Source organism: Pygoscelis adeliae, unplaced genomic scaffold (genome assembly GCF_000699105.1).
Source record: "Pygoscelis adeliae isolate BGI_AS28 unplaced genomic scaffold, ASM69910v1 Scaffold53, whole genome shotgun sequence".
Lineage (NCBI taxonomy): Eukaryota > Metazoa > Chordata > Aves > Sphenisciformes > Spheniscidae > Pygoscelis > Pygoscelis adeliae.
The window spans coordinates 1434618-1449813 of record NW_008824468.1 but is presented as its reverse complement, the minus strand read 5'-3'; the positions used below and the strand labels follow the sequence as shown (position 1 = coordinate 1449813).

The following is a 15196-nucleotide window of genomic DNA, read 5'->3' as shown; positions in this document are numbered from 1 at the left end:
CTGTGGCTTTTTTTCCTGTCTATCTGAGCATCTACAATTCAGACAACTGAGGATCATTCCCAGCTATGGTGCATTTTTTGTTGGCAATGCCTGAGTCTTTGTGTTTTGTACAAGAGCCAGGGAGAGCGGTGATGCAAACCTGCCTGACCTGGACTGCCAGAAGTACAAGAACTTTGATTTGTAATGGGAACCTCCCCACCTTCAGCCCCTTGGTAGAAGAAAATGAATGATGAAGCAATTTGCAGCCTCAAAGTTTAGGATATCATGAACACCTTTAGCCAGTTTCTGACTGTGCAAGTGGTAGTTGCTTGATGAGATGAGTTATGTTATTTCAGCGCTGCGGAGCAGAATTACCAATAGGTTTTGATACTTGCCATAACTATGTTTTATGTGAAGGGAGACATAAATCTTGCATCTGGGTATCCTGTGCATACGGAAACATGGACAATGAGGTGCTGAGATCAGTAGTGCAGGCCAAGATCCCTTTTATTCTGAAGAGAATGACTGTGGAATTAATTTGAAAGTGAAAGAAGCCAAAGACGTGACTGAAGAAGAGCTGCTTTGCTAGAACAGCCATTCAAACATGTACTTTATGTTTGGCTGGGGAAACATGATCACAGACTGTATGTTCAAGGTGGCTTAAGCTATGCTGGTTCACTTTGCTTGTCCTGGTGATTTTTGGCTATGATATTCTGCTTTGCATTTGTGGCAGGCTAGTGCTGTAAGTCAGTAGCCAGCAATAAGTTGTAAAATTGCGGTTGCTGTTAGTAATGATCCTGTGCTCTTTCAGAGGGTTGTAAATCAACTTAGATCGTGGTCTTTTTTTAATCTTTTCAGCTAGATGGCTATTCCATCTCTAGCACTGTAACATTTAACTGAGAGCTAACAAATCAACTGTCGTGTCAAGGTTTTTTTGTTAGTATCGTTGGAGTGCTGTGTGTTTCCTAGTCTGGTCAAAGCAATTTGTTCCTAAAAATTCTTATTTAAAGATGAAGCTAAAAGATGCTGATCGAAGCTGGATAAAATTTCTTTCACAATCAGTGAATCTGGTGAAGGATTTTTTTTTTTGGTCTGTTGAAACTGTTTATAGAGTCAAGTTTAATTCAGTTAATCTTTGGAGTCCTAAAATGGAAGATTACTTAAGGGAGTTGGAGGTTTTCATTTTGAAACAAGAAAACTGAGTTAAAAAAAGAAAGCTGCAAGAAGAACAAACTCAACGTCCTTCTTAGTGCTGAGAGAGCTGCTTTAGTCAAAATGCTGGTAACCCTGATCTCCCTAACATGGCCACAGTTTTTAATTCCAGCTGCTGGACTTTAGAAAAACCTATTAGACTGAACTTCTCAGTGGATTTGCGTGAACACGCACAATCCCCTAGCGAGGGGTGAGTGCAGGCATTTGGAAAGGCAGGGGAGGGAACTAAACAGCAGGTCTGCGGCTATCTCATCAGGCTGAACATTAACTGACCTGGAGTGGTCTTTCTCTTCCTATCCCTTGGAAGACCTCATAAGTTTTTGGATTTTTTTTTCATTCTGGTGTCCAAACAGAAAATATCTGAAGCCATTAATTTTTTTTCAAGGTGGAAAGACAGTCCTCCCAGCCAGCTATAGTTAAGAGTTGAATTTTGGCAGAGGGGCTGGGTTTGCTCTCTGTGGGTCACAGGCTGGCGTTTTCCTCAGTGTAGATGAGAGCCTGAAATGCCACATTGCACGTCAAGAGATGGAGCACTGTTCAGAGAGCGCCTCTCTTTGCTGGTGAGAGCACAGGATAGCCCTGAGGCAGGTCTGTTGAACTTGCAGACGTCCTTGGAGAGCAGAGACTCTGACCTGCAGCCCTTCAAAATGCTGCACTGCAGAGCTCAGCGTGCGCTGACCCACACAGCTAGATATGCTCAGTACAGGAGGGGGGCTGTCACAGCCTGCTACTATGGCCAGGCTACTCACAGTACCTGACGTTGCTAATTTAAAGATAGCTTGATGTGCCTCCATTGATTTCACTCACAGTAGTGACTTTCTTTCCAAGGATACAGCAACCTGTAGATAGACTAATTGATTACCCATATTTTTGATCAGTACCCATCGTTTCTTGCCTTTTCTTGGTCATCTTCTTTAAGAAGAATTTAAATATTCAAGGACACAAAATCCATATATATTTGTGAGTTAAATAAGAATAGAATTTCTAAACCTTGTATTTGGATTTTGTATTAGCTAATGCAGAAATCAGGTGGATCTGACCAGTGCTCCAAGTTTGAGCTTCTAAATCTTTCTGGAAGCTTGACGTTAAAGCTGAGGAACCTCTATAGCCTAAAGAGCACTCACTCATGGATCACATTCCCTATTTCAGCGTTCGCAGGATTCAACCATCTTATTAAGGGTTTCATGTTTGATTACTGGATTTTCTGTCATCAGAGCCAAGAATTTTCTTCATAAATTAATTCTGAGTAAATTGGAAGCATCTACCCCACCTCATTCTTTGCAATAGTGCAGGGAGTCTTACAGCTTCGCTCTGTCCCATAATGAGAGGGTTTGATAGGAAAACACCAGGTCTGATTTTAACAGGATTTTATGCAGTTGTATTCCTAGAGCTGATTTTATTTTATTGGATCTCATTCTCCGTATCTCTCCTGAGCTTTAGCTGGGCTTTAGCCATTGAATCGTATTAGTTTCAAAAATTCATTGCTGTGCAGCTCATTGGCAAGGAACAGAAGTTACTGCAATGGCTTTAACAGGAGTGTATTTTTTAATCCTTAATTTTATGTAGATTTCATTTATAGTTTCTTTTAAAATGCCATTCTTAAAACATGAACAGGTCTGATTATTCTGCTAAGAACTGTGCACACTGGAGATATGTGTCAATGATAGGTATTATATTGTATTTAACAAGCTGAGAAATATTAACAATTTGAGGATTTGAAACCAAAACCACTGGGAATCCTGTCCAGCAGTATTTTTAGGGAAAAGCTTATCCATAACTAAAAGGGAATGATCTCTTTACATTTCTCAAAGATCCAAGCAAATGAAGTTTGGTTTTGTTTTTTTTGGGGGTTTTTTTTGTTTTTTTAAGGAGAAAAGTGATTGGAGGGAGAGAACAAGTAGCGTTTGTTCATCACTGTGGTATTCTTTGGCTAATAAACACTTCAATGTCAGCAGTATGGTCCCCTGAGTGCTCACATGAGCACAGGTGGGGAATGTCTGAGAGGAGCAGCATGGCAGGTTCTTCAAGGTGCTAGGGAAATCCTGGGAAATAAGTGTCTTTAAATCCTACCTCCAGCAGCGAGCTCCTAATACTGGGTGGAGCCGTGCAAACCCAAACCGTTCTCAGCTGCAGAATCTAGTGGTAACACCCAGCTGGACTTTTGCCTCCCACGGGAGGCAACGTTGGAGAGAGGAGTGGTGAGCTGCTGAAAAGGGCAGGGGCTGTAGAGTGAGCAGCGGTTTGCAGGAGGGTGCTGCTCTTGGATGGCAGCACTACCACCTCTTCAGTACTCCGCATCACCCCAGCCAGTACTAGCAGAGAAGAATAATGTTGCATTGACACCTGATTAAGCTCTGTGTGGAAGCGGTTTGGTTTTGCCATGGCTGGTGTTATGAAGTCCCAGTGGCCCTTTGCTGACTTTGGCAGGCCACTGGGACTCCTAGGTTGCACTTTGTTCCCCCTTTTGTGTGGGGCACGCTTCTTAGCTCAGGCATAGCACCACACAGGGCCAATCTGCACTGTGCCTTCGCTCATTTGAAACCCAGAGCACTGCAGAGTATGGTATAGAGAAGGCACTCTTGAATTTTTCATGGCTTTTTAGCTCTGGCTGAGTATAAGCATGAGGGACTTGGGATGGTTTCAGCAAAGCCATTTTCTCCAGTGGTCCCAACAATAAGGTAATGCTGTGCAGGACCTGTTTGGGTCTTACAAAACCAGGTGAGGTCTGACAGGGTTTGCTAGCTCTGTTTCTATGCTGTGCCCAAGTACTACCCTGCTTCTTTTGGCCATGGAAGTGCACATGCTGTGTTGCACCTGAGTTGATAGATCTTGCTGAAGCTAAGCTGCCTCTGCATTTAGCCATAATATGTGTATCTGCAGCTGCATCATGGCTGATTTACAACTTGGATAAAATGGCTTGAGGCAGCTGAGAGCAGACTGCTGAGATTCAGATGCACTTTTCATGCTATTTCACTTCCATAACGTAACATGAGGAATGAGGAATGCAAGGAATGCAGAGAGACGACAGCTTAGGAGAGCTATTTTGGCTTTCAGGCACCAAGGAGGTTGACCCTGTAGGGTGAGGGGAGCTATATAGTGCAGCTTTTCAAATAGTAGTTGGACACTTGGTCTTCTGTGTCATTTACAAGACTGAGGTTGTGTGTGTTTGACAGACAACGGGGCAGTTCCCCACTACTTGCTTTGAGCAGCAGCAGACCTGGCAAAAGTGAACACCAGTGGTCTTGCTCCTTGGATCCTGTCACCTTCTTCATTAGACCCTGATTTCACAACGTACCAGCACCAGAGGCTGAGCCACTTGAAAGAATTCCTGACTCCCTGTCCCCTCAGTTTGCTGAGGGTGGCTGTTTGTGAGGACGAGTAATAAACAGTATCTGTCAACTGGCTTTAAAACAGTCCTCTTAAAAATAAATAAATAAAAATTCCTTCTCTGTTGGGGATTGAAAAAAGTGCAATTATGTCTGTGTTACTGCTTAAGAAAATACATGTGGAACCTCATCCTCAGTTAAACAAATGCTATGATTAAAGTAAATGCTGAGACAGGCAAACAGACAGTTCCTACATTTTCCCATGTATTGAAAAAAAAAGTCATTTCTTTTTTCAGCATTGCTTGAGAAACCCATCAGCAAAAGACGAGACAGTGAAGCTGTACAGAAGGCCAAGACCCTTTACGCATCCTGCATGAATGAGAGTAAGTGGCCTGATATGAGGGGGACACATGTGTTACTTGTGTTTATAAGGGCAGGCTTTTTTGCTCTCCACTGATCTCTTGAAGCTTTGTGCAGACGCACAGGTTTCACTGATTTGGATTCAACTGAATGCAGAGGGTCTTCTACGTATTTCTGAAGTTGGCTATTAAGACTGAGGTATGCCAAGGCATAAGAAGTCAGTTTTACAGAGACCTCTGCTTGTCAGGGAACCGTGAAGGGATATTTATCTGTGCAAAAGGATGCCAAAACCGTGCCCTGGGGGTGTGGGGGTAGTGCCTGGTAAATCAGAGGAGCCCTCTGATGAAATTCTCATACTGACACTTACAAGAGCCTGTTGCTCAGCACCTTCTACCTTTCTCTGAATACATTGAATCAAAACACTTCCACAGGGCTGGGCATAGACAGCCATGGATTCTTTAGCTTCAAGTTATCTGGATGTCAAGCAAGTTTGGACAGGGAACCCTATAGCCACATTTGCAGAGTGCTTTTCCTGAGCTTGTAAATGTTGCTGTAAGGTGATGTACGCTAGGTTGGGACACATCACTGCCTTTATGTAGCTGCATGGGTGAAAGATGAGTTGGGAGGGAGCGGACTTTGTCCTTCAAAGTGCCCTTTGTCCTTCTGACTCTTTCAGACTTTGTTTCCTAAGCAGTTTTCTTCCAGCACAGCATGAGACTGACTGTCAGCAACTGAGACAGCCTGCCCCGCAGCCTTGGTGCTGAGATGCTGATCCCTCTAGCTTTGATTATGTACAATAACCCCCTCTCAGAACCAGTGAAGTGTCTATGCTAGTTCCTAAGCGAGGAATGTTTTTTTCATTGACTTAATTCCAGGCCTTTGCCTTTTTTTCAAAGGAACTGATTTGCCTCTCTTAATCTTGATTCAGATAAACTGGGTTGGACTCCCGCGCTTCTATGCTCACAGGCAGAGCAGAGGCTTTGGGTTTCAGCTATTGTGTTTTGTCTTGCCTAGAAATCGATCAATGCTGATAAATCTTTGTGTCTCGTGTGGTTGCTGCTGGATTTGTATTCTCTGGAATGTAATTGTTGTCACACTTTGACATTTCAGATAAAATTGAAAAAGCTGATGTGAAACCCCTGTTAAGTATACTGAGGCATTCACCTTTCCGCTGGCCTGTGCTGGAATCCAACATTGGACCTGAAGGGCTGTGGTCAGAAAGGAGGTTTAGCTTAGTCCAAGCCTTGGCAACTCTTCGTGGTCAATACAGTAACTCTGTCTTCATCCGTTTATATGTGGCTGCTGATGACAAAATCTCCAATCGGTATATCCTGAAGGTACAATATAGTATATCTAATAGGTTACTTTAAGTGGTATTTTGTGGTCTCATTTTTAAAAAAAAATGCTTACATGCCAAATGTTTACACTTGATTATTGTTGTTATTATCTACTGACTTACAGATGTACATAGGTGCCAATTTATGGGAATGTAGAAGCCACTAGGAACAACATGCTATTGAAAAATATTTATGTACAGGATATTTTCTCCTTTCAAATGGCAAAAAAAGGTAAAATATGTTCCCAGTGGACCAATGTCCAGGGTCGATATGTGTGAAAATGAGAGAGGTGGATATCCAGTCCTGGGGGGTGTTCTGGGTGCTGCTTATGACTCACCGGTTGCATGAAGAACGTTTTTTGTCTGTGAAGATAAAGAATGTTGCATCAGTAGCAGATATTTTGAACTTGAGCTATTTTTCTTGCAATGGAAACACATTATCTTGTGCTTATACAGCACCTTACAACACAGATGTATCCCAAACATTTCTAAACCTGAAATACGGAATTAACCTTTTTACTGAAATGCTATTGCTTTTGGACCAAAGCATTACCAGTTTGTTACCAGTGCATGTCATGACACAACAGTTTAGATTAATGAGAAAAAGACCCAAGAAATGTTGCCTCACTGCAGTCTGACAAAACTCCAGAGGAAATTGTAACTATTACTGTGAGATGTCACCATGGCAAGACTGAGTGCCTGGGCCAAATGCATTGTTGTTGTTTAAGAAGTAGAGATGAGTAGCCAGAGTAGACCAGCCCTCCACTGCTACAAGAAGATAGTTTACAAAGGCAAGAGAGAAGAGACAAAGAAGAAAGTTGTTATGCCATTCATCACGGCAAAATAAGATCTATGATCTTTACGTTGCTAGCATCTTGGCTAGCTATAGGAATATAGCCCAAGAATACATTGTATTTGGGGATCAAACAACAGTTAACTGTGGTGGTACTGGAGTGGATGTCGATTCTGAGTCAGTTCTTGTGACTGAGGCATTTAGCTGGTATAAAATTGAAGGGTAACTTTCCCCATCTCTGACATCTTCCTGAATAATCAAGTCAACAGCAGATCAACAGTTTGCTGTATTAAAGATGTCATTCTACTAAGATGCTGTTCAGATCCTGTCAGGATTGCTTCAGCTGGAGATTTGTCTAAAAGAACTGAAACAGTACACTCGGGAGAGATATTTAGGTATCTCCTGTCAAAATATTTCAGTCCAAGTCACCTGTCAGCAAAGGGCTGGGCAGTTATGTCCTCACTGCTGGTCTCTTGGAAATGAATTATACCGAGCAGTACCTTCACTCAGTATGCTTATTGGCACCTAAGAATTAGGTATCTAAATAACTGAAGCACTACATGCTATGAATAACATATTGTTCTGTAGGGTATTCTGTTCTTGTTAATTTGATTAAGAACTTGATCTGCAGAACGCATCAGCCAGTATTCTACTTTGTCCATGTTTTAACAAATTCTCAGGGTGCAGATGTACCACGGAGTATTTCAATCTGCTTGTGAAAACAGCTCTATTGCAAAATTCTTTTTGTTCAGCATTGCAAAATCATGAATGGATCGGAAATAAGTAGAAACTCCAAATAAAACTTTGTTCAGCATTCAACATGATCTTTTTTTCTTGAGGACTGAAGAAGTTGGTTAACTTTTTTGTTTATTTCTCATATTTGTGCTTTCTTGGTTTCAATGGGCTGTCAAATCTAACTCTTAAGCCAGGAAAATTTGGATGAGCATATCATGCAACAGTCACATAACTGAAAGAGACCAAATCATCTGAAGTTAACTATTACCAGGACACACGTATGCAAAGCATAAGGGTGTATTCTTTTTGCTTCAATATGCTGAAAAAAAAATGGTGATACTGGTTTTCAAAGAATCAGAGTTGCACTGAGCATCATAGCTACTCTCCTTTTAGTGGATGATTTGTTTCATTTGTTTATGGTATATTTTAAAAGTTGAGAACATCAGCCAGTAGAGGAAAAGATGACATTTATTCATCCATTTTAGATTCTAAGTTGTATTTATTTAGGTCATTTTTATAAATGTAGAAAATGTGAAATATAAATGGTGTAGGATTTAGATTAAAAAAGACTTATGTGAAATTGTATGAATAAATACAATCTCTCTTCACTAGACTTATCTTCTAAAATTATTATTTTGATGCTGTATTTGTTTTTAAAACATCAAAACTGTCGTTTCTGCTCCAATCAGTATTTTATTCAGAGTTTGGAAGCTGATCGAGTTATGTGTTCAGCTTCGGCTTCCATAACCTAGCCTAACTTGATCGCGTTGAAGTGTTTTGGGAAATCTCAGCTTCCAGTAGTAATTTTAAGATATATGCTGCACTGTGAGTTTTGCCTGGATAGGAGCTTGAAACAGTATGCAAATACTCCCATGTAGTCATTCACTCAAAAGACTAAGTGCAGATCTCAATGAACTTTCAGGACTGGTTTAGAAATTACCTTGAGGACCTTATTCCCAATATTAGGGGGACTGTAGACCAACAAATCTGATCCATGTTTAGATCAAAAAGATAAGTGAAAGTCAAGGATCCACCTGGACCTATCAGACATCTTTAGCTAATGTAGCGGAGGCATAACAATTTCCCGTGCATGCACACAATCATTTCTGTGGCTGGTATCTAGCTGTTTCAGTACATCTGTTCAAAAAGCCAAATCAGCACTCAGCGCTGGTCTAGGGTGAAGCTCAAAAGTGTAACCTCGATTTCAAAGGCAGCTAACGATGATTTCCAGATACACAGCAGCTAACATGCTGCAGCACCTAATGGGCATTTGGTCCATACACTAGACTAGTATTTGTCTCAAGCTGACTCTTGTGACTCTGAAATATGTATAGGATGAATGGTTGTCAGCACTGACTGTTTGATCCTGTAGACCGAGTCCTATTGCATTACCTACTCGCTAATGGAGCCATAAACACATAAATTATGTAGGTGATTCTTTGCTGTAGTAGGTGGCTCCGATACTGCAGGGGGCATCTGAGGCTCCCCAGATCACAGTAATGTGTTTTCGGTAATGCCTGTCAGCACAGTATAGCATTTTTCTGTTGTTTTGAAATCCTGTGGAACTCAGGCTGGTGCAGTGTATTACGTATTAGACATTTACACACATCTATCACAATTGCCAGAAAAACATGAACTCTTCCAAGGTTGCTTATAGGGCTACCTTTGAATTCTGATGAATTTACCTATTAAATGCTGCTTCTTGTTTTTTTTAACAGCTCGACCAAGCAAGCCTCTCTCTTGCATCTCGAGAGGATTACCTAGAAAACACCACAGAAGCCAAATCTGTAAGTATTATTAACTGGAAATCAGAGTGACTATTTTTCTTCTCAGTTTTTTTCATTGTTGCTTTTGTTTTGTTGAGCTCCAAACTGAGAAAGGGTTGTGGTTTGTTTGGATTTGGATTTTTCAGGATATCTTCTATCAGAGCACACCACCACTACAAGCACCACTACCATGAAAACTCTTGCAAAGTTTCTCAAATCAAGATTTTTTTGTAAGATTTGGGGTCGCCCCTGCTTTTCTTCCCTCTTGGAGAGAGGCCTCTGGAGTTCATCTTGTCCAACCCCTCTGCTCAAGCAGGGTTGACCTCTGGAGTATACTACTAGTGACTGGCCTCCAACTGGACTTTGTGCTGCTGATCACAACCCCCTGGACCTGGTCACTCAGCTAATTTTCAATCCACCTCACTGTGCACTTCTTTAACCCATACTTTTTCAACTTGGGTTGAAAACAACAACAGCTGCTCTTCCCTCATCCACCAAAATATTAATGTAATTGTAGAAGGTTATCAGGCTGGTTAAGTATGATTTCCCCTTCATAAATCCATGCTCACTACTCCTGATCACCTTGTCCTTCATGTGTTTGGAAATAGTTTCTGGGGCGATTTTCTCCATCACCTTCCCAGGGATTGATATGAGGCTGACCAGCTTGTAGTTCCCTGGATATTCCTTCTTGCACTCCTTGAAGATAGGGGTGATACTTGGTCTCTTCCAGTCTTTAGAAACCTCTCCCAATAGCTATGACCTTCCAAATATTATCCAGAGTGGACTTGCAATGGTATCAGCCAGCTCCCTCAGCACTCATAAGTGCAACCTATCAGACCCCCTGGATTTACTTATGTCCACTCTGCTCCTTAATCTGGTCCTCTTCCACTGAGGATAGGCCTTCCTTGCTCCAGACTTCCCCTCTGGTCTCAGGGGCCTGGGGTTCCTGAAGGCCAGTCTTACCAGCAAAGGCTGGAGCAAAGTTGTCATTGAGTGTCTTGGCCTTTTCAGTATCACTTATCACCCTGCTCCACTTAACAGCAGATCCATGTTCTCCCCAGCTGTCTTTTTGCTGTTATGTACTTGTAGAGTCTTTTCTTGTTGGTCTTCACATCCCTTGCCAGATTCAACTTCAGGTTGGCCTTGGCTTTCCTAACCATATACCTGCAAGATTTGTCAGCAACTCTATACTTCTGGGTCAACCTGTCTGTGCTTCTACCTCTTATAAACTTCCTTCTTATGTTTGAGTTTAGTTAGGAGCTCCTTGTACACCCATGCAGGCCTCCTACCACCTCTGCTTGATTTCCTACTTGTCAGAATGGACCTTTCTTGAGCTTGGAGGAGCTCAGGCAGAGCTTCATGCATTCACACTGGTCTCTCACATAAAGGACAATTCCATCTCCTCACCTTCCCAGCCTGACCTTACTAAAAATCCTGTATCCACCCATTGCAGCACTCCAGTTGTACAAGTTATCCCACTATGTTTCTGTGATCCCAGTGAGGTCATAGCCCTGTAACTCCACACAGACTTCTAACTCCTCCTGTTTGCTCCCCATGCTGTGTGCATTAGTGTAAAGGTATTTCCAAGGGACACCCAGTCATGCTTGATTCTTCAGTATGGTCTTGAGAGCTTTCCTTATAAGGCTGTCCTGCGGGCACTTCCTTCTTTACATACCTACCCTCAAAGGGGTTCCATTTCAACTCTGCTTTGTTGATTGTTATGTCCCCTTTTTTCCCATCACCCCAGGCCCTTGGCTTGCCTACCCTATCTGCGCCTTCCTTAGTTGTTTTCTGAGGAATCACTCCCTCCCGCATTGTTTCTAGCTTAAAGTTCTCCTTACCACATTGGCCAGCCTGTTGGCAAAGATACTCTTTCCTTGTTTAGTCAAATGCATCCCATATCTTCCAAGCAGCTGTGAATTCTCAAAGAAGCTCCCATGATCATAGAAACCAAATCTCTGCTGCTGATGCCAGCTCCTCAACTAGATGTTAACCCACAAGATCTGTCATGTCTTCTTCAGGCCCTTATCCCTCACCAGCAGGATCAAGGAGAACACCACCTGGGCCCCATGCCCCTGACCTCTGTCCCCATAGCCCTGTAGTCATGCTTGATACTTTCCAGGTCATCCCTGGCAATAGCATTGGTGCCTACCAGGAAAAGCAGCAGGGAATTGTAGTCACAGGGCTGGATAAGCCTTGGTAGCCTCTTCACAATATCCTGAATGCAAGACTCCCAGCAAACAGCAAATCTGTCTAGATGACAAATCAGGTTGGCAGATGGGGGCCTCCATCCCCTGCAGTAGTGAGTCTCTTATCACTGTCGCTTGCTTCTTCCTTCTAGTGGTTCTGAGAGGCTCAGGCTCACAGTGCTCCAACTGATAGCGCTCCTGGGTCCTCACCAGCTACAACAGCTGTGGACATCCTGCATTGTGATGGGAGTTTCCACTTTCCAGCTTCATAGGCACAGGCTCCTCCTACTCTTCTGCTGCAGCTGAAGGTCCAGGCTTTTGAAGCTGTAGGGTCTCAGGGGAGGTCAGGTTCATCTTTCTCATTTCCTCTGAGGCTGTGTTATCTGCTCTCCTCTCACAGTTCTTTCACTTGCCAGCACAGCTCCTCAGCAACTGCACACCTCCTGCATGCTAGATGACCACGTGCCCCAGCCTTAATGAGAGGCTTCAAGCACTCCCTGCAGCCTGAGACTTGCAGAGATGCATCCTTCCTTATGAAGTACCATCTGGGTCAAAGAGTCCAATAACAAAGACAGAGTTACACCAGCGGTGCCTAGCGATCATGTCCTATTGTGTGGGACCACCATATCTAAGGTTGGGTATGCCAGACAAAGTTTGCTGGCCTTTTCTTTGTGAACTGCTGCATCTGTTGACAGCCTCTTGGAGCTGTGTTCTGGGCCTGGCTCTTACATAGGCCTCTCTCTGGCATGGGCTCAAAAGGTGCTCAACCCTCCGTGATCGGGAGTCAGCTAGAGGAAAGGCTGTGGGCACCCTTTGGTCAAGCACAGTTGCCAGAGTTAGCAGCTGCTGGAGCTACTCTCACCTTAGCTTTTACATGACCTGGTGGCAGTTCGAGCCCTCATGTCCCTCAGGGGGGACGACCCAGGAGTTCCCAGACCGTGGACAAAGTGCCCAGAAGCTCAAGAACATCTCAATGAAGTAGAGCCCAGAAGCTGCCATGTCCGCGGGCTGCCTCAGTGAGCTGCCTTCTGGGCCTGCCTCTTGGACTCAGTTAGGCCAGAAGGCTGAGCACATTTCAAGAGCCACTGCAGGTTATTATCATCAAGTTAACCTGAATTCATTTAATGAAGGGAACAAGAGTTCCTCAACAGATTTGAAGTATTCATTTCTTCTTCCCCCAGCTTTATGATTTTTCTGCTACATCTTAGTTTCTTGCCACTTTTCTATGGACAGCAGTCGTGAACCAATGATGTTTATCAAAGGCTTTAATGTATCAATATTTGACAGTGGCAGCACCTTTTTCCCCCTCACTCGATGAAGGCCTGTGGGCTGTATTCAGCACATGCAGCCCAAAGCTCATGGGCTCCCAAAGGAAAACAACTCCTTGGGTTGTCATGTGGGACAAGTCATTGCTACTGATTAAGTTCTTACAGTTTGCTTCCCTTCTGACTTCCCTGAGAGGTTATTAAGTTTTTTAGCCACATCTATCAGATTAGATGATGTCAGGATACAAAGAATTCTCTCTACTAAAAGATTGAAGGTGGAAATGGGTTGGGATATGTTTTTGCTGTTGTTGGACTGTGGGCTGGTAGGAATTGATAAGGAGCAATCTGATCCCTCCAAAATATCTGAAAGATTATGCTGAGGGGAAGGTAGCACAGAAATCACTACAGTATCATTACATATAGTGTATTTTGCTAAAATTTGTGTATACACACTGAGACTAAAATGTGCTTTATTACAATAGCCTGGGGAGAGCAGAGCAGAGCACTGTAGCAGGTACATGTGTTGCAGTGCTGTGACAGGAATAGAAGAGAGCTCAGTGGAGCATCCCTTTATCTCCCTATCTCTTCAGCCACTAAGCTTGCACTTGTATACAAGTACTTCTTCAGTCCTATGCTGATTACTGTATGAGTTGGCGTAAAATATGGTGTACACTCATACACGTTGTCTAATCCCATTGTAAGAGCTGCAAGCGTTGTCAGTCTAACCCAGAAGCATCATTTGCATTTCCTGAGATTTATGCTCTGTGAACCACAGCAGGTATCTCTGTCTGTCATGCACAGTATGTTTACAGTGTTATTTCTCCTTTTTTCCCTGATGACAGCAGGCATTCAAGGTAAGGAAAGCACAACTTTGGTTGCTAGGGCATGAAAATACAAAGTATTATACTCTTTGCTATAGCTGGGCATTTCTGGTCTACTGCCTCAGCTGTGCTCAAGAGCAAATCCAGTGGTCGTTTCACTCTTTTTGTTTCTTTACAGTACCGAGATGCCTTTTTGCAGTTCATGGTTGATACAGCAGTGCTTCTGGGCGCAAACGCTTCAAGAGCCGAATCTGATATGAAGTCGGTTCTAAGACTGGAAGTTAAAATAGCTGAGGTTGGTAATCTAATGCAGGATAGAAGCTAGCTTTTACCAAAAAAAAGTGCAATCCTTTTTCAAAATGGAAAGCCATTATATCAACAGCCTTAGCAACAGTGTTTTTAGGAAGTAGAAGGAAAGGAGCAGAACCTGATGAAGAAAGGATGAACAATATTCCTCCCTTAGTTAATTGTTAAACTGATTATTTTATCCTCAGGGGAAAAAAACCTTAGCCAAATGCTCTTGGTCCTTTAAATTATTAATATGTCAATGAGGCTCACTAGAGATAAGCCTGGGGGTGGCATGCCAATGTTTGAGGGACAGTGTGCTAGCGAGGTCCTTCGGTCTGCTGTCTCAGTGGAGGTAGGGGATGGAGATCCATGCAGCAGCAAAGATGCAAGGGTTATGGATCCCCCCAAAAAGGTGGTGGGATCAATAGCCCAACTGAAGCACATCTACACCAATGCACTAGAAGCCATTGTGTGGCTGGAAAACTATGATATAGTTGCCATCACGGAAACATGGTGGAGTGACTCGCACAACTGGAGTGCTGCAATGGATGGCTATAAACTCTTCAGAAGGGATAGGCAAGGAAGGAGAGGTGGTGGGGCAGCCCTGTATGTTAGGGAGTGTTTTGATTGTCTAGAGCTTGATGATGGTGGTGATAGGGTTGAGTGTTTATGAGTAAGAATCAGGGGGAAGGCCAACAAGGCAGATATCATGGTGAGAGTCTGTTATAGGCCACCCAACCAGGATGAAGAAGCAAATGAAATATTCTATAAGCAGCTGGGAGAATTCTCACAATCCCTAGCCCTTGTTCTCATGGGGGACTTCAACTTGCCAGATGTCTGCTGGAAATACAATACAGCAGAGAGGAAACAGTCTAGGAGGTTCCTGGAGTGTGTGGAAGATAACTTCCTGACACAGCTGGTGAGTGAGCCAACTAGGGAAGGTGCCCCAATGGACCTGTTGTTTGTGAACAGGGGAGGACTTGTGGGTGATGTGACGGTTGGAGGCCGTCTTGGGCATAGCGATCACAAAATGGTAGAGTTTTTGATTCTTGGAGAAGTAAGGAGGGGGGTCAGCAGAACTGCTACCTTGGACTTCCAGAGGGCAGACTTTGGCCTGTTTAGGAGC

The 15196-nt window shown here is 43.2% G+C and overlaps 1 protein-coding gene across 1 annotated transcript in view; it reads left to right on the top strand.

Moving 5' to 3' along the window:
• PHEX (phosphate regulating endopeptidase homolog, X-linked) overlaps positions 1–15196 on the top strand; it is a 109037-nt gene that overhangs the window by 18422 nt on the left and 75419 nt on the right. Inside the window, exons 4-7 of the mRNA XM_009321134.1 lie at positions 4814–4900; positions 5988–6214; positions 9460–9528; positions 13961–14077. Of these exons, the coding sequence (XP_009319409.1) occupies positions 4814–4900; positions 5988–6214; positions 9460–9528; positions 13961–14077 (500 nt within the window). The remainder of the gene's footprint in view (positions 1–4813; positions 4901–5987; positions 6215–9459; positions 9529–13960; positions 14078–15196) is intronic.